The 20501-nt window shown below is 32.6% G+C and overlaps 1 protein-coding gene across 2 annotated transcripts in view; it reads right to left on the bottom strand.

Annotated features, from left to right (window-relative positions):
• Positions 1–19640, bottom strand: part of LOC118206022 (vascular endothelial growth factor receptor 1-like) — a 152675-nt gene extending 133035 nt beyond the window's left edge. For both annotated transcript variants that reach the window (XM_085826658.1, XM_085826657.1), the window contains exons 1-4: positions 19168–19640; positions 11539–11666; positions 5542–5704; positions 3332–3616 (exon numbers count right to left, since the gene is read on the bottom strand). In XM_085826658.1, the coding sequence (XP_085682784.1) occupies positions 3332–3616; positions 5542–5704; positions 11539–11666; positions 19168–19255 (664 nt within the window). In that variant the 5' untranslated portion in view covers positions 19256–19640. The remainder of the gene's footprint in view (positions 1–3331; positions 3617–5541; positions 5705–11538; positions 11667–19167) is intronic.
• Between the last annotated feature and the right edge of the window lie 861 nt (positions 19641–20501).

The following is a 20501-nucleotide window of genomic DNA, read 5'->3' on the forward strand; positions in this document are numbered from 1 at the left end:
AGATTGTCCATCAAGAAATAAAGCTTAACAGAATGCCCATCATTATGATGAGATGCCCATCTCCGAGAATTCCCTTAATGTAATCCCATACCTCAAAATCATAGAATCTCCGTCATGCTTAAGAACCCATCACCCATCTTAAGAATATCCAAAAAATTACAAATTTCACAGGGCTTGCATTTTCAGAATAGACAAAAATAATGAAACCAAGCAAGAAAACTAGCTGTCCTTAGATCATATTTACGTTAAGTATGGCTCTACGGTATTTTAGATTACGAGCATCGTATGTGTCATCACCGAAAATGGCTATGCTCATTCATTATTAATTAAAGAAGCTGTAAGAAATGGCTTGGCTACATGTATACTTCTAAGCTTCACAACATTTAATTCTTCATTTATTTTATTGTTACGAACACACTGTAGCAATCCTCAGTTTTGATGAAACATCAGGTCTATATTAGAGAACTACTATATTACAACATAAATCGAGTATCCGCCGAGTGCGGTTTCCTTGCGATGCAAACTAAAAAGGTAAAGAAAGAGCTTTTGTCTGAAAAATGTCGTAGATGTAAGTCGCGCCCCGCGACGGGAAAAGCTGTATCTTTCCTTTCTGTAACTGTGTTGATGTTTTAACTTTTATTTAACCCAGAAAATCTTGTTTAAGTTTTGAAATAAATATTAAAAAGAACACTGGTCTGATTATTTTCCATCTCGGAAGCTCGCTTATGTTACAGTACCACAATGCATTACATATTTGTCGAAGAACAGTATTTTATGCAGTCTGTAATTGCTTCGAGATTACTGCGGCTTGAGTACGCCCAGTCAGGGTTGTATAACATAAAACGGGACACAAAATAGCTTTGTAAATGAGTAGATTTTTTTTATCTACAGGAGGAACGCTATTTCGAATAAAATTAAAAGATACATCTAGCATTATTGCTCGAAACTTCTGAATAATAGACATAAAGTATGGGGTCTATGTTAGAATATTAGTGAGGAACACCCGAAGTTAAGGAGCTTGCTTAACCCAGGGGAAGGTATTCTCGTAAAGATGTAAACTGCAGTTTGAGTTTGTTCTCCCTGTGAACAGAATTTCAACTAACATTTCATTTATTAGTAATTTACATTTGATTAGCCAGGCATCAAATGCGTAACTATGAGTTTGTAAACGTTGTATGACTGGTCTTGGAGAAGCATTTTGTACATGGGGTCGACTGCATCATCTTCATTGTTTTGGTGTCTGTGGAATGTCGTTCACATAAATGTTAAATAACATGGGCCCGAGGAGAAACCCATGTAGAACACCGGATGGAATGGCACAAGATATGGAATACGCATTAGAAATGAAAACGACAAAGTGTCAAGCAGGATTTAATAACTCTTGTGATGTAATGTTTAAAACCCAAGTTCTATATCTTGCATCCGAATGCTTCTAGCCGGATGTGATCAAAAACTTTCGCTATCTCTAGAAAGAGCCCTCCAGTAATTTTTGGTGTCTTGCATCCCTCTTGAAAGTTATTCTAAAATTCTTTACAGCTGACGTGTCGTCGAAGGCTGCCAAACTTGGGAATAAAGATATTATTTTCGTCCATGAAGTAACGAATTCTATTCAATACCACAACTGCAACGATCTTGCTTATGGAAGGAAATATACACAGTGATGTAATGTTTAAAACCCAAGTTCTATATTTTGCATTCGAATGCTTCTAGCCGGTTGTTATCAAAAACTTTCGCTATCTCTAGAAAGAGCTCTCCAGTAGTTTTTGGTGTCTAGCATTCCTCTTGAAAGTTATTCTAATATTCTTTACAGCTGAGCCGTCGTCGAAGGCTGGCTTTCGGAAGCCACACTTGGGGGTAAAGATATTATTTTCGTCCATGAAGCAACGAATTCTATTCAATACCACAACTTCAACGATCTTGCTTATGGAAGGAAATATACATACTGTGGGATTCTGTTGAAGTTTGTGGTTTCTTTGGTTTTAGCATCGGAGTAACCATTGCAGTTTTCTAGAAGCCTCGAAGATATTGACGCTCAGTAGAAATGTTTAATATCTTGGTGAGAATGAAAATCGACTTCAGTGGAAGTTTTTCTTGAGCATCTTGTCATTGATTCTATGGATCCCAGAGCTTTCCTTGAATCGAAGATTCTTAATACAGCAAAATACCTCCAAAGGTAAGAGTCTAGTAATATTGTTTAAAACTGGGAATCTGGGGTATTGAGAGGTAAAGTGAAAACTTCATATTAAGTCTTATCATAAACGCTCTTTGTGCACAACTGAAGTTCCAGATGCTGTGCTAAAAGCTTTACTCTCTCGTTTTCGGTGTAAAGTAGCCTTTGGGGGGCTTTGAGAGGCGGAATGGAGTTTTTGCATTTCATATGCATATAGATAGAGAGCTCTCTATAGAGATTTGTCATCAGTAGGAAAAAAAAAGCGATGTAATTGGACCAGTCGAGTTGTGCTTATTTATTTGTTTCAGAACTAACTTCATTATGTATTCGATTCATTACGGCTTATTCTGTATCAGATATTTTTAGGATTCCCGATAAACTGTTAAATATTTCCGTACATTCTTTTACAATAAAAATAATACATAGTTAAAAAAACTTCATAAAAATAATACATGGCGGTAACATTTGTTGGCAACATCTTTTTATTTGTTTTGCCATACATTTGTTTTATATTCCCTATGTTATTTGCTTAAAAACAATACATTGCCATAAATTTTGGCAGCAAAAGTGATACAGACACATATTGAAGCCTGGGACTTATAGCACCTCTAGTGCCATAAATAGAGCTCTTCCTACAATCCGACTTTAAGCGCTGGCGGATGAAAATTAGGCTAAATGAAATGTTTTGACGCTGCTTGGTTTGTGAAGGTACGGTTCTACTATATCGACGCATTTAAACCTCAAGATGGACAGCTGTTGTCATTGCTTGGTCACAAAGACAGGAAGTATTTATTATATATCATGGCGAGCGGAGAAGATGCCCTTATGACTATGCTTTATAAATATGACTAAATTTTGTTTTAAACCTGCGAAGATCTGCAGGAGAATAATTGAAATATGCAAATAGCGAGGAAAATACTCAGGTTATTAATAATGTAATTTTTTCGTTATAGAAAACGTCTTACTATCGTTAAAATTTCCAAGCAGAAACTTCCCATTTCTTTCCATTTTTCTACCCAATCAGACGAATTTTTACCAAAAAAATAAAAAATCGAAACAGAGATATAGATTATAGAAATATAGATATAGATATAAATAGAGATAATAGATTTAGAGATAACTTTGCCGAAAGCATGTAATCCTAATAAGAAATTATCTTACCTAGTGTTTCAATATCCAGCCATATACTGTCTGTTCTGTTCTCATACTGGGCCACGCAACTGAAACTTCGTTGAAAATAATCCGTAGGATATTTTACTTTAAATCCTACAGTTGGATCATACTCAAGTGTGTTACTCAAAGGAATCATTTCCTTGTCAGGCTGTTTAAGCTTCCACAAACTAATTTCAGCTTTGGAAATTGTTGGGAGACATCGTATTACATCGGATCGGCCTTCGTGAAATATGATGGCATTGATTTCGATTGGCAACAAAAGATGTTTTCCGTCTGTGGGGGAAAAAAAATTCATTAGCGTTTCAAGGAAAAACTGTCAATTTTCTTTTGACATAAAATACCAAAATACTGAAACTTATTATTATGGGGAAAACTGAAATAGAATCTATCTTAAAACATAAAAAAAATCTGATGTGTATATCACATGACTTCCTTGTACGGAATGTTAAATTATACACGTTTCTTCTTGCATTAATTTAAACTTATTGGATTGAATTAAATTTATTTCCTCGATTACGCATAAACAACAATAGAATAAATGCACTCTTTAAAATTCCCTATATTTGTTTACCATAGCGAGACTCTGGCCCTAGGTTCACTTAAAAGCGTTACATTTACTTCATTTCTTATCTCAGAATGCACAAAATTTATATCATCTTAAGAATTATCTAATCTTTGGCACATGTTCTATTTAAATACTATAATAAATCTGAAACGATGTATAAAAGAATATTAAGCAAACAACAACAGGGAAAAAAAATTACACAGACGATTCAGTATTTCTCATTCAATTAATTCAGCTTTCACTTCGCGACAAGGCAAAAAATACATAAAAACTAAAAATATCTGTATTGGAAATTCTGAAGTAAATCTTAAACACTTATTTCTTCGAATAAATTCCAGAATGGATTAAGTATGATTTAATTCCCAATAATAAAAGAAGGCGTTATCTTTGTTATTTTTATTAGGGTTAGGGTATTTTTTATGCTAGGGACGTGAAAAATGTGCAATACCCGATTCAAACATTGGACCTCCCGAATACGGGTCTAGAATGCCTCCAATTACACCACGAAGGCGTGCGGAAAACAGAGAGAAAATATCTTATATAATGTCTCTTTTAAAGGGCGACTGGAGATTAGGGGACCCAGTCACCGAATCCTGGTGGTGAAGAATTATCCTCCACCACGTTTCAGCTCAGGATCCACTGTAGAGCATTAAGGAAGTTTCTTATATGCTGGAGATGTGAAAAATGTGAATTGCCCTTGCGGGATTCGAACGCCGGACCTCCCGAATACTCGTAGAGTGTGCTTCCAATTACACTCGACCCCTATGATGCGGAAAACAGGGAGAAAATACGTTATATAATACGTTATATCTTATTAGATATAGTAATGTTAACTATACTATGTATTCTTATTGGAATGTAGGTCTCTTTTAAAGAAATAATTTTGGGAAAGTTACCAGTAGTTCATCCATGACTACTTTGTTTTTGTTATGTTCTTTGTAACCCCATCCTTCGGAAGTAAAATTATTCGCATAATTTTTGCCCTCTCGATTTTCGAGAAAAAATTAGCACAAAAAGAAAGAAAATTATTAAAACAATACACACGGTATTTAGATTTCTCTACTTTTGTTTTCCCTAACTATTAATCACATTGAATTAGGAAAGTATTTCTGAAAAGGACTTTGGTGTTGGTGTATTTAATTATGGCAAAGCACACGAGGGCTATCTGCCTAAAGGGAGGGATGCCTTTCGTGGAGGACTTTCTAAGGGAAACTGGCTCGTATACACGTTACACATGGGGAAAACCACGAAAACGCCCATGCAGCCAGCCCGGAAAAAGGACTTTGAGAAACGGCTACCACATCCAAAGAAGGCAGCAGGCGCGCAAATTACCCACTCCCAGAACGGGGAGGGTAGTGACGAATAATAACAATACGGGACTCTTTTGAGACCCCGTAATTGGAATGAGTACACTCTAAATCCTTTAAAGAGGATCATTTGGAGGGCAATTAAAAACACTTGACTCTGTTTAATACCGAAATATTTTAACCGCAATGAAAATAAAGAATACTTTCGGAAATATAAACTTATATAAATTTCCGTAGAATGTTCACATTTGCTCGTGTCTTACATTTAATTCATCACTAATAATCAGTAAACCCTTCAAATAAAAGAAGTTTTCAATTCTACTTACCATCAACAAATATGTACAACGACGTGTTGTGATTTCCATGATAACAGACATATCTTCCTGTCTGATAAGCGGATTTAAAATCTAGACGAATTGTACTTGCATAACCATCAGCTGTTGTGTTACCTGTTGATAGGTGGCTTAAGTCTTTATCATCATCTTCCGTCTAGAAAAAGAAAATTACCATGATGATTCGTTTTACAACACTAATTTTAATTACCAAGATAAAAAAAGATTTTGTGTAGTCTTTCATTTATCATTTACCGTTCCTTTTATTGTTGCCATTAAGCCGATATGTACAAAAGCTAACTATGTGTTGCTACAACAACCACTTAAAACTGCCCATCGGGATAGTATCACCTATTAACTCCGCCCACAGTGATGATGTCATATTGCTTTGAAGTTTGCTTTCTTCTATACATGTTGCGAAATATGTCGGCAGAATGTGGCCAAAAACGTCGTCAGATGTGATGCGTAACAAACTGATTTATCCAAAATGTTTTGGTTTGAATTATGACGTCTCTTTTTAATGCAGGTTCTCAGAGTTGAAGTGCTTAAAAAGCATTCTAGTAATATCTGAACATAAACAAGCTTCAGACCTTGTGACATCATTATTGTGCGGGGAATCAATGGTGATGCACATCTGGCCTGCATCCAACAATTTGAGTGGTCAAGACCAGGGTCGGCAAGCATCGCCCGCAAAGCAGTTTCAAAGTGCCCGCAGTTCAAATACATGAATTCTAAACTTTAGGTATCTGGACAACGAACACTCGTAATTGTACTGAATAATGTTATAAAAATTCTTTTGTTGTCTTCGCCATTTCAATAAATATGCGGACTGTACATTAAACGTTTGACCAAAATGATATCTTAATGATGTCTAAATGACACTACACGACCAGATGAATCACGTTCTACTTCCGGATACTATGATTATGATTTATTTATGTGATGCGCCTCAACAGCCTTATTTATAGATTTATAGAGCAGGGCACGTCGAGCTTCGCGCGATATGGGCGGTACAGCCCAGTTCGATTCGATGAATGCCATCTTTCCCACTGCCTACTTGGATTTTCTGTTAGTGCTATAGATATGTCTTGCTGCAGAGGCTAAAGTTCTATTTTTTTCACCATCCAAGACTTCCTACGAGGAATGCAATTCATGCACCAAATAAAAGTGGAGAGTTCTATATCTCTCGTCTTACTGCACCGATTGAAACTTGTGTTTTAAATATCTCGAACGAGCAATTTAGGATATGTATTAGATTTATATATGACATTGTTCTAACATAGGTATTTTGACACAAAATTGGATTTATTTTCCATATTTCCTTTCTACTACTTAAATTATGCCCAAATATTAAATTTTATAAAATTCGGTGGAAAATTTACAGAACAATTAAAAAAATTATCTGATTATTTTTTTAGCTTGCTCCAATAATAACTTCATCCACAAAAATTCTTAATTTATGGTAACCTGCTTTTGCTTCCCTTTCATTGTGTACGAGCAGGGAAAAAAGTGCATCATTCATTCCTTCAAATAATTTTAACAAAGTTCGTAAACCACATTTGGCGTTATTATTGTTTATAACAAATATGCTAAATTTCAAAACGCGCTAATATATTCATGCATGTCTTGGGAAGTTTTGAAGAAATCGGAAAATATCTGCGAATTTTATTTTGATTGAACTTAAATTTCGAACTGAGAAAGAGAGAATCACTTTAGTTCAATAAAAAAAAATCTGATCCACATAACTTCCTTCTACGGAATATTAAGTTATACGCATTTTTTCTTGCATTTCATTTGAACTCATTGGATTGAATTAAATCTACTTCGCCGACAGCGCATAAACCATAATAGAATAAATGCATTCTTTAAAATTCACTCTAGTATTTGTTTATCATAGCGACACTCTGGTCCTAGATTCACTTAACAGTATTATATTTCGTTCATATTATAACTCAGAATGCACAAAATTTATATCATTTATAGAATAGAATTATCTAATCGTTGCCACATGTTCTATTCAAATACTATAATAAAGCTAGAATGATGTATAAAAGAAATTAAGTAAACAAAACAAAAAAGAAACCGTTTTTCACAGACGATTGAGTATTTCTCATTCAATTAATTCAGTTCTCACTTCGCGAGAAGGCAAAAATACATAAAAACTCAAAATATCTATATTAAAAATTACGAAGTAAATCTTAAACATTTATTTCCTCGAAAAAATTCCAGAAAGGATTAAGCATGATTTAATTTGCAATAATAAATGAAGGCATTATCTTTGTTGTTGCGAAGCTAAGTTTCTCTAGATTGGCAACAAATCCACTAGTCTGCTGTTTCAAATGTAAACAATCAATGGCCGCCATAAAAAAAAGGCTTAGCGGCACTTAAACAACTTTAAATTGTTGATAATTCTAAAAATATTGCATACAGATTTACTAAAGGCATAAAAACCTTAACCGGAAAATAAAAACAACAAAATTCAATCATTTTTAAAGCAAGTTGTTCAATTTACAAGCATATACGAGTAAAGAAACTGAGATTACTGAGCCGGGTAACAGAGTGTATATATATGTAAATATATTTATACATACGTTCGTACAGACGCCACGAAAAATTCTCTTCAGATTTCATTTTAAAGCAGTTTTAGAATTTTTTTGGAGGAAACGAGTCTTTTATTCTGTCCTTACGTACAGATATCACGCAAAAACATCGTTAAATTGCACTCGATAGCGGTCAAAATGGATATTTTCGTTGAAATATGCTGCCTGAAACTTTTCGCGATTACAATACTTCCTTTTTACTTCGTACAAGGAAGTAAAAAAAAGAGGCACTAATAAATATATATATCAAATTAAACTAATAATGAGGAACTAAACTTTTGAGAGGTAGTTGTTTAGAACTTGTTCTTGCGATTTTTACAAAACTTGTCGCTTTCGCATAATCTGACCCGCGGAATTGAAATATGGAACAAAGTACGAATGACATTTCAGAAAAGGTCCGATCTTATGTCAGAATACCTCTGTTAGATTAATGCTGTGTGTAAATCTAATATATATCTTAAGTTGCGCTTTCGAGGCATGACACATGCATGTTAAATTTCCTCAATCGGCCCAGTAGAGCGGGAGATATAGAAATGCCTCTTTTTTTTTCTTTTGTGCAAGATATACCCTTCCTTCTCAAGCTCCATAAGGAACTCTAATTGCTCTGAAAAGTTGTACGCAGGCGATAGAACCCCAGAATAAGTATTAATTAATTTTACAGTATCACAGCAATGTACAACCCAAAACTTCACGTAAGAAAGTTCTGTAACATTTAAAAAGTGGAAGTGTAAGAGTTGCGTCATAGTCACTAACACACAATTAAAAGCTCGAATTAATTTTTGTGACATATCCTGCTACAATGAAAACGCATTGAATTAATACATATATATGTACAAAGCTGATGTTAAATTAGCCTATCTATTCGTAGGAGTAATATTCTAGACTTGATCTCACAAAACATGAGATTTTTCATACTCTTCACAACACCTATCTATTCATAGGAGTAATATTCTAGACTTGACCTCACAATACATGAGATTTTTCATACTCTTCACAACACCTTTCCTTTAGAATTACCTTTAATTATAAAATAACGGAAATAAGGTTTTGTATTTAAAACCGAAGCGTGTGCTTGAAGAGAGAAAATTCTGTTAAAAATAATCACAATATTTTGCAGTCCAGGTTATGCTGCTAACATTTTTAGATTCTAGGAATACGTGCTATTTACTTAAAAGTTTAATACGAATAGATGCCAAAACGTGAATTATATAAACTCGTTTATGGAATGAGAAATTACAGGAAAATAATTTATATAGGCCTTAGGTTTATTCTGGTTACTATTTGCGATTTAAGTGGTTTATAACTACATCTGTTGCAGACTTAAGTGTTCTAGTTGAAATAATAAGAAATTATAACGAAATATAAAGGTACCGTATATGTCATTAATCCGTACCAGATCCTTGAATATTATACCAAAGAAACATTTCCAATAAGAAGTAAAGAGAAAACAATAGATGAAATTTTTAATAAAGAATTAGGGTATTAATTTGTAAAATATTACTAATTTTAAAAAAATGTTTTCTGTTATACCAAAGGAACATTTCTGATAAGAGATAAAGAGAAAATAATGAATGTATTTTTAATTAAGAATTATTGTCTTCATTTATAAAATATTCGTAATTCATAAAAATATTGTTTTATACCAAAGGAACATTACCAATGAGAAGTAAAGAAAATATAATTAATGTCGTTTTTAATTGAGAGTTATTGCATCAATTTTTAAAATATTCCTAATTTATAAAAATATCCTATGTTATACTGAAGGACCATTTCCAGTAAGAATTAAAGAGAATATAATTAATGTCATTTTAAATTAAGATTTATGGTATTAATTTATAAAAATATTACATTCTATGTTCCAAAAGAACATTTCTAATAAGAAGTAATTAGAAAATAATTATTGCTATCTTGTAAAATATCTTATTGTGATTATTATAACACTTATATATTTTCTTATACACTGGTGTGCAAAAATTAAGTACGAAGTCGAAAAATTAGCATATCAGCTGAACGAAGAGGCAGAGCGGACAGAAAGACCAATCAGGAGATTAAGTAAGGTTATGTACGGTAGCACATGCGCAGATATGCAGGTAGACGTAATGGGGGAGTGTCTGAGTAGTATAAAGCATGTTGTCGGCGTAAGATCAGTATTTCTGGCAAAGAGATTGCACGCCGTATAGCAGTTAAAATCACACCGAGTTGCTGCCTCAGCGAGAAATGGCGAACAATCAATCTGTTAGACGACATCTGGATGCTTTTACCCGAGGTCGAATCATTGGGAAGTTGGAGGAAGGCCGCAGTGTGACAAGTGTGGCTGCAGAGTTTGGAATTGCTCACAGCATCGTTTCACGATAGTGGAGACAATTTGTCTATTAAAGACCGGATGTTTCTTGCTGGACACCCATCACAGGGATGTTTCGGCCTTCAGTCGCATTGCGCTCCATGCTACTTTTTCAATAAAGCTTCTTTTTATCCCTCTGATTTCTCTTTTAGTAAGTGTTGCTTACATTACTCATGTCCTTACGTATTGGGGATCTTACGGTATTAAATGTGTTGATTTGGAAAGCTTTTGTACAAAGTTATATTGATAAAACCGTCTCGTCCTTAATTTTTGCACACCAGTGTATATTATTTGTCGCATTTGTATACTAAAATACAAGTGCAGTAGATAAAACATATACTGTACACTGTACATAAAAGAAACATTGCTTATAATACTATGTGTACGTGTTTTTCTGCCACCCAGACCAAAAGTAAATTTTTAACATGCTCTAACTTTTTGATCTTGGTTTCTTAAGAGATTTTACGACCTTAGCAAATTTAGCCAATTTAATAGCGACTTTGTTTTCACGATCGCAGGCATCTTCGTACTCGATGGCATGCAACTACGGTATACGGTATGCAACTGTTAAGTTCCGGATACACACATTACTTTCACGCATTTCAAAAATCTCTTTTTTCATCTCCATGGTGATCCTAACCATTTTCTTCGTAGCTTGACTCTTCTCATTAACTTTCCTAAAACTCATTAGTTAATGAATTCACAAAAAATGCACACGAGAAAACAGAAAATTACTTGAAAATTTAGACTTATATCGCAAGATGTTTATTGAAAAGTAGAAACCACGTAGGAACAAACGTGCAGACGCTCGTGGGAAAGAAGAAGATAAGTGAAAAGAATTTTGAAATAATTTTGAAAGAAGTAAATTAGTGGAGTGCGCGCAGTCGTAATTCATCGAGCTCGAGTGGTGTTTCAAATAAGAATTATATACCAAAGAAAAAATGTTTGCTTCCAAGCAGGACATAGTTGGACGTATTTCAAAGCGGATATGTACCAAGATATTACTTTACATAACAAAAAATTGGTTTGCTGCAACAGTAAAATACTCACCATAGGATCTACATATGTCCAGAATAGGGGATATTTGCCCGTACATTGCAAATACAAAACTGAATTGACTTTCATGTCAATGTATGGTTCACTGATGTTCAGTTTTGGAACGGCTGTTTGCAGAATATCTGTAATAAAAAATTTCATATATGTCTTCTCCATTTTATAGTGAAATAGAAAGTAAAAAATATCGGTTTAAATTTGAATATTTATTTTCAAAATACAAAATTTGTTGAATTTCAGATTTATTTGTATGTTTTGAATTTTTATATAAAAAATATTTTTTAACTATTAGAGCACTAACAGTGTATGCAGGGGACTCCCCAACATTTTCCTGCACCAACCCTTTTAAAATCCACCCCCTTGCATTTTTCTTTATAATATACAGCATACCAGTGGTTTCGAACTCAAATTGCATATATGTTGAATGCTCGATTCATAAACAGCTGGAGAACCAAGTTACTTTTTTTAATAGAAAGAAAACTATTTATTAATAAAATAGATATATTTTGAATACATTTTAATTTCGCTTACCATATTCTATAGAAATATATACAGACGACAATAATAATAATACAGCAAAGGTGTTATTATTATTATGTAGATGGCGAACGAAGTTACTTTTTTTAATAGAAAGAAAACTATTTATTAATAAAATAGAAATATTTTGAATACATTTTAATTTCGCTTACCATATTCTATAGAAATATATACAGACGACAATAATAATAATACAGCAAAGGTATTATTATTATTATTGTGTACCTGGCTAACCAAGTTACTTTTATTAATAGAAAGAAAACTATTTATTAATAAAATAAAAAATATTTTGAATACATTTTAATTTCGCTTACCATATTCTATAGAAATATATACAGACGACAATAATAATAATACAGCAAAGGGTAAAATTATAATTTATGTTCGTTTCCTATTTGAAATGTGAAATTTGATACACTCAAATTATCACTTTGATACATTCAACTAAAGTTTGAGACACTGAACAAAAACCCATATTGGTGCTATAGGCATTCAGAGGGCCGACATACTGGACCAAAGAGGCTGCTGGGTAATGCCGGGGAGCATATTTCGTAAGTGCACATCTTTACCGCCACCCAGGGAGTAGCTTTTAGAATGGACCAATGGGCTTCCAGTAATATTTCTGTATTTCGTATGGCTTTTGCCGCGATTTAACCCATATCACACCAAGCATTAAGAAATTAATAGTTTTTTTATGAATTCTCAAATATGTGTTTCTCTACGTTTATGTAATAAAACTAAAAAAAAAAATACCAAATTTTTGTTAGTTTGATCAATACAGCCTGTCCTAAAAATTGGACAATCGTATATTCCACTGTTAGTCAATTACGTAGGTGCAATGGGAGGAAGAATCTTAAACATAGTCCAACGTGACATTTTTTACGAATAATTGTTAGTTTTGCGGCGCAGATCTTTAGCTGGCATCTTCTTTGTCTATTTTCTGGATTTTTTACAATAACTTGTTCATTTCGAAGCTTTAAAAGAAATGTTCATTAACTTGTTAAACACACAGTTTTCTGCAAGTTGGATTTCTTGGAATATAAACTCCCAAATAGCAAATAACAATAGCTGTTATGCGTCTTTCATAAAACCAAGCGGGCTCATACTATCATCACTAAATAAAAGTTGATAAATAAGTGTTTGAGTTTCTATGAAGTAACAAATGCTGTCTCATGAGGAAAAGCCTTTGGAATACGTTCGAACTTGGGCTCACATTTTACCCGTTTGGGATTTACATCCTGTTATCCTCATTACATCTATTATCCTCATTGCTATTTGAAACTAAAATTTCAATAATACCCGCAACCTCTTTAAGACTTCCTTCATCACACATTATTGTCTTCCAACTCTGTTGTAGATTAATCATCAATCTCCTCTGTATTACTTAGTGCTTCGGGATCCGGGGGCAAAATCACTATTTCATTGTCTATGTCGACTAAATCACTGTAATCTGAAGTCTACAAAAATTCCAAGGCTTCTTGTGCAGTAAAATATTTACGCGGCATAATACTAACATCAAAATAATTTTCCAAAAGAAAACGCAAAATTCAAGCATGTAAAAACGAGAGAAATTTAGTCTACTTCGATGAATTTCAGAGTATAAACTGACTTCATGAGTCAGTGCTTAAAAACGTTTATTCAGCCCCCCTCCCACACACACTTCACATACTTGTCTCATCAAACGACGATGTCGCACACGTCTAGGTCCCTAGGCAATGCCTTAACCTGTGTATAGCGAATGAAATGGTTTTCGAAGCATAACTTTTTCTTTGCTAACAGCACATACTTGTCTGTCAATTGACGTGCACATACTATCTACACTAAAGCGCCTGGGTTAGTTGTAGAATAGCAGTGTTGTAGAATAGGAGTGGAAGATAACAGAGAAAGAAAGGATTATCTTCATTGCAAACTAATGGGGATTATATAGTAGTGGATTTTACCGTCGTCCTATTTTTAGGACAGTTAATGCAAGGAAAATTTATCTTTTAGGGAAAATCTTTTGAAAACGTTTTTTACTTGTATAAAAGTATAGAATATTATCTCAATAAATTTATATGTACGTTTTCCTTGGAGCTCAAAAGCTTAAAAATTTGTACATTAAAAACGTAAGAAAAAAATCCGTGAAAATTCCCATATTAAAATATTTATAAAATATATCTAAATTAAATCTAACTTGCGATAAACACAAATATATAGTTAAATGAGTTTTAAATAATAAATCGTCTTTAATTTGAATTAAATTAATTCAAAGATTTCATACAAAGACCATTTATGAAGGTGTTTTGAGTTCTTCTAATTTGCGATACCTTCAATTTTAACTTGCAATAAAGACAAATATATAGTTAAATGAGTTTTGAATAATAAATCGTCTTTACTTTGAATTAAATTAATTCAAAGATTTCATACAAAGACCATTTATGTGTGCTGTCCTATTTTTAGGACGATTTATTGGACTATAAGGAAATACGGATTAAGTTCGATGATTGAAAATGTTTCACCACGCAATTTCCTGTACAAAATAATGAAAGCACTGTAAATTTCTGGTGAAAATTTTCAGTGCGAAGTTAGATCAAAGATGAGCATAATTATATATATAAATAGTACAGGTCTTTTCAGTTTATATGGTAAAGAATCTCCTGTAATAATATCCAATGCACATCATCATTCAATGTTAACTTTCCTAATTTGCATTCCTATACATCGAGTGTGTTAAATTTCACATTAATAACTGTTCAGTCTTAAACTTATCGTCTGCATAAGAAATGCTTTTCAAACAGAATAAATCTATCTTATCCACAGCAAATACATTTAATTTATTCATACATAACTTTTAATGTTAACAAGAGGTATAACCAGATCATTCCAAATAAATATTTTGAATCTTACATTTTCAAAATCAAAGAAGTGAAAGCAATGAAATAAGAAAATGTTAGATTCATTGTAACACTTTCAGTTATTCTCAGCTCAATAAAAAAATTATACACTTGAATTCTCTTAATTCACAGGTGCTAGTAAGTGCATAATATTCGAACATTAAGTAGCTTGAGTCATTTTCTCGATACAAAGAGGGATAAAACGCTAAGCACATTAATCCGAACATACAGTGTGTGATAATTTTCGCGAAAATGAAATGTTAATGAATAAATAAACTTATAAAATGAGAGTTTCTTCTAAAATTAGATAAGCGTTTGTACAGCATACATTTATAACTGCGAAACAAATCCAAAATAAAACGTAAAGAACAACATGCGCCCATATGCACTATTTCAGCGTCACAAAGCAATAAGAAGCTCATTGGAAGATTTTTGACCCCCCTCCAGTGGCGATACTGATGTGCACTTGTGAATTATGCTGCCGGGGATGCGTTCGATATTCAGGCATCAAAAAGAATTGTTATTGGTTAAATCGAGAATACCTTTCATGATTGCTGGAAAGAGGAATGGAACATAACCTAGAATTAACCAATAAATAACTTAGTTTTAACTTCAGCTTAAAAATAAAAATTAAAAAAAATACTAAAACATTTAGGTGAAACAAAACTTGAGAATCACTAATGACAACCTATTCTTTTCCTTTTCTTTATTAAATTTTTCTTCAATGTATACAGCAAAAAACTTGATGTGGGTACCATATGACTGTATGGCCTATTAAGTTATACACATTTTTCCTGCATTTCATTAAAACATATTTTCTCGAATTTCATTAGAATTAATATTTCTAATTCAGTTAATTCAGTGCTCACTTCGCGGCAAAATAAACATACCTAAAAACTAAAAACATCTTCATTAAAAATTGTAAAATACAGAAAAAAATTTATTTTACAGTTATTTTACAGTTAAAATTAGAGTTTCTACAGAAAAACAAACAATTCAGCCAGCGGGCAAGAAGGCAAATTTTTCAGTACACAAAATTGAAATTTTACTTTTAGTCTCATTCTGACAAAAGACACTGAAGGTGCAGAAACTGACTTAATTCACTATTTTATAACTATTTCACTTAACTCCCCACTTAAACTTTTAAAATGTTAATAATTCTATAACTATTTCATGTACATTAATTAAAGGAATGAAAACCACATAATTGTCGCTTTTAAAGAAACAAATGCATAATTTATCAACATATAAGAATAAAGAACTAATCTCAAAGAGCCAGGTAACAGAGTGAGATTACATATGCATATATATACATATATGTATATATATATATATATGTAATGATATTTTTAAATCAATTGATTAAATTAAATTCTAATAATATTGCTTAAAAAAAAACAAATATTTCAAATACAAGTCCCCGAAAAAATTCTGAGTGACAGGAATGCAGCCTTCACTTCCTCTAGATTCAAAAAATTTCTTAAAAAGCATAATGTTAAACAACTTTTAACTTCATCTCACCATCCCCAGACAAATGGTAAAGTAGAAAGAGTAAATGAATCAATAGTAAGTCGACTAAAATGTAAAGTAAATTCTTCTTCTAAAAAAGTACCGTGGACTAAAGTGCTAGAGCAAGTTGTTATCGAATATAAGAACTCCCCTCATACGGTAACTAAGTTCACCCCAGCATACTTACTATTTGGTAACCTCCTTTTTGAATCTCCAATTGATCAAAATAAATACCCTTCCTTAAATGAAGCAAGGGCTTTAGCAAAGAAAAGAACTATCGAATACCACCGAAAGAATAAAACTAGGTATGACATCAGATTTGTAGAATCTAAATTTCAACCTGGAGATTTTGTCTTTTACGAGGAATTCGAATACCCAAATACTAGAAAACTGACTTCACCCTATTCAGGCCCTTATCAGATTATGAATAAATTATCTGAAGTTAATTATGAAATCGACAGGGAAAATTTTCACACGAAGAAACCAACTGAGATTGTACATGCGTCAAAATTAAGGTTCTATTATCCACCCGAGAACTTTAAATTACATCATGAATAAATCAAAATTTATAAATCAATAAACTATCTATAACCCTTCTTTTAGTTTTCATCCTGTTGTCCCCCTTAATAGTTGATTTATCTCTCAGTGTCTGAAAAGTTTGTCTGCCCTTTTCTTTTACTGGGCTCCTTCAAACTTGAGTTTCAGGTTCAATGCACTTTCCGTGTGGGAAACACTCAATTGAGGCTATACTACAAGTAGAGTACTATACCCTCACATTTCCTTGAGCTCATGTTTTCCTATGTTTGTGTTATAAATTGTAGCAACAGTTGAAAAAGTTAAATTTCAGTTGTTGAAACTTCTGAATTTCATTTTATGTTTCTGCAGCATCGTGTACAAAAACTGATATGGAGTTGAAATCCATTGGGGTTTCCCCGCGTAGGTTCGAATCCTACCGGCTTTCTGAAATGTAATTTCTCATACATTATTTGTTTTGTGCAGCCGGGGCAACAGGAATGAGACAAAGTTTGGAATATAAAGTGGTAGGTTTATTTTATCATCCTTCTCACAAGCGTTCTCCTCGTGACGCACACATATGTATAAGTAGGGCTTCTGCTCAAGGTACGAGGAGAACGCTTGTGAGATGGATGCTAAAATAAACCTACCACTTTATATTCCAAAATTTGTCTCATTCCTGTTGCCCCGGCTGCACAAAGCAAATAATGTATGAGAAATTACATTTCATATATATATATATATATATGAAATAATAAATAACTTGGCAGTCGAGGCAGTTTTAATTCCATTTTTATTTCCAATTGATATTTGTGGCCACAATAACTTGGTATTCTAGTCGTGCCTTTCCACAGAAGATATTTACATTTTTGATATTGTTGAGATAGAAAGCAAGCCAGCGAAATTACATCTCAGCAGAGTAGAGAGCAAAGTTGAAGTGCATAATTATGCAAGATGGAAGCACGCGAAGAGAAAAGTTATGGTTTGCAATTTGGTGATTGGTCAAGAGGCATCTGCATTAAGGGTTACGTAAGATTCGCATGATTAATTAGAATGACGCAGTTTAGATTTACAGCGCTATTTTTAGGACAGATAGATTAAGTCCCCAAATGAAATAGAAAATAAAAGAGGTTGTAGTGAATTAAATTTAGAAGTTTGCTTTCATATTTTTTATCTTACATGTACATATGTATTTACATATGATTAGTACAGCCGATAGCAACGAAAACAGGAGGTGCACAACTACATGTTATAGCAGTTCCATATACAAAATTTGAACTTTCTGCGGCTACTGAATTATGCGATATAAATACATACGTATACGTACGTCAATGAAAATCTCTTATGAATCCATTTTACGTCCTTTTTTGGCAAAAACAGTTCTTTATTCTGGCCGTATGTGCAGGTGTCACGCACAATATGATACCCGAAAATGTTCACGATAACAATATTATCTTTACTTCTTACAATGAAGTAAAAATACACATTTCTATGTAAATAATTTTCCCTGTTTCTCACCGACACTTTCTCACCGAACGAACTCACTTTCTTGTTTCTCACCGACAGCTGCAACAGCTGACAGCTTTTTAACATTAATAAATCTGTAAATTTGGGAGAAAATATTTTCGGCAAGTATCTTTATCACGAATTATAAATACTTATCTACCAATCTGATCCTTCTCTTACGTTTTTTTTTGAAATACTGCGGGAAAAACTGTTCACATATAAATGCACTCTCAAACAAAACGATTCTTCTTACTGTAAAATTCATAATTGAAAGTATTTATCTTTTGACAAGTATGATTAAAATTAATCAAATCTGTATCTTCAAATCTTTGAATAAGATTTATATCACAATTTAAATTAATTAGCTACATTTGCAGGCTTTTTTTTTGTGTGTGGGGGGGCATTAATCACACTCATTTTTAATTATAATGAATATAATGTAAAACTGTACTCCACATTATTAAAATCTTAAATAATTTCATCAAATTTTTATCATAATAATGCTAATTAATTTACGAAAACTATATTCTCGGAACATATAGAATTACTTCAGTAGCTTCCAGTCTGATACCACTATTTTAAAAGATTTGTGTTAAGTAAAAGCAGTCTTTTATTATCAGAATAAACTTACAAATTAAGTATAATAGCTGAATAATTTTTAAAATATCTAAAAATTATTTGGACTTACCTGCTGTCTGTGTTTCAGCAACAACCCAAACGAATCGGATGATCAAAAATAGTTCTAACTTTCTTAATATTTTTAAATGCAGCATCATTTATAATTCTCATGGATTTTGAAATTCGAAAATGAACTTGTTCTATATTCGAAGTTTTGTTCACAATCTCATCCTCTGAAAAATGCTAGAACATTTTCTACTAGTGAAAAAGCTTATTTACATTTACCAGATCATTGGAACGATCTCCGTAAAAATTTTGATGATCCTCATAATCTTGCAGAATCATAAAATATTTCTCAAGCTCTAATTAGAAACTTAATATTTGAATATTTCATATACATTTTTAAAATTACTAAGGAGAGTTTTAATAATAATTACAGCATGATTCATAGGCTCTTCATTTTTATCCCTAAGAATTCGGTTTCTTCATTAAATTTATTCGCTTTAGATACTTTATAATCGTACCATCCTGGTACTTCAAAAGACTTGCTCGGAAAACCAACAAACGGATAAAGTCAGGATGCCGTAAAACAGATGCACTTCCTGCGAATTAATTCCACAACAAATGTTACATCTGAGCGCATTTCCTGTCAGGAAGAACTCAGCTAATGTTTGGGGAAAAGATCTAATATCGCTGGCTTTGAAAAGTGATTCACCTCTGCACTCATAATGACTATCTTTGATGGAATAAAATAGTTTGGAGGTGAATGAAATTTTGAAGATGGTCAATGATTATCAAGGACTCGAAAGCCGAATATGCAGGGGAAATCGATCGGCAGGATAAAGATCGAATTGATTACAAAAAAATAAATAAAAGTAATAAATAAATAAATAAAAGAAAATCTGAAAGGTTTCAGATTTTAAATTACATCCAAAGGAGAGTTTTTTTAACATTTTGTGAGTTACCTTCATTTATTTAAATATCATGTTCTTCGAACTTAAACCATAAAATTCAGTTCAAGAGCAATATCGCAAAATAATTTTAAAATTAAGCATATCTTTAGAATTTCCGATATGCAGTCACACGCGATGGAGATAAAAATGCTTTTATTCTTTTTGTACAACGTTGCCATTTCTCGCTTTGAAATTACTGAGTTTGTTAATCAAAAATTCGTTTTACAAAATATGAAATCGAAAGTTTTACAAAATATGAAATCGATAATAAAACGAATTCCAAATTTCAAATTTGGCCTTTCAGATGCCCCTATTCGCAGTACGATTACGTCTTTCAAATTTTGATGGATCTAGGTAACGTTATTTTATCACAATGCGAGAAACATACATACATTTATACAGATTTTTCATTATTTAATTTCTTCAAATATAATACAGGGGGATTTATTTG

This window comes from Stegodyphus dumicola, chromosome 11, assembly GCF_044657685.1.
Source record: "Stegodyphus dumicola isolate Sdum_Otavi_A_Nest chromosome 11, ASM4465768v1".
Classification (NCBI taxonomy): Eukaryota; Metazoa; Arthropoda; class Arachnida; order Araneae; family Eresidae; genus Stegodyphus; species Stegodyphus dumicola.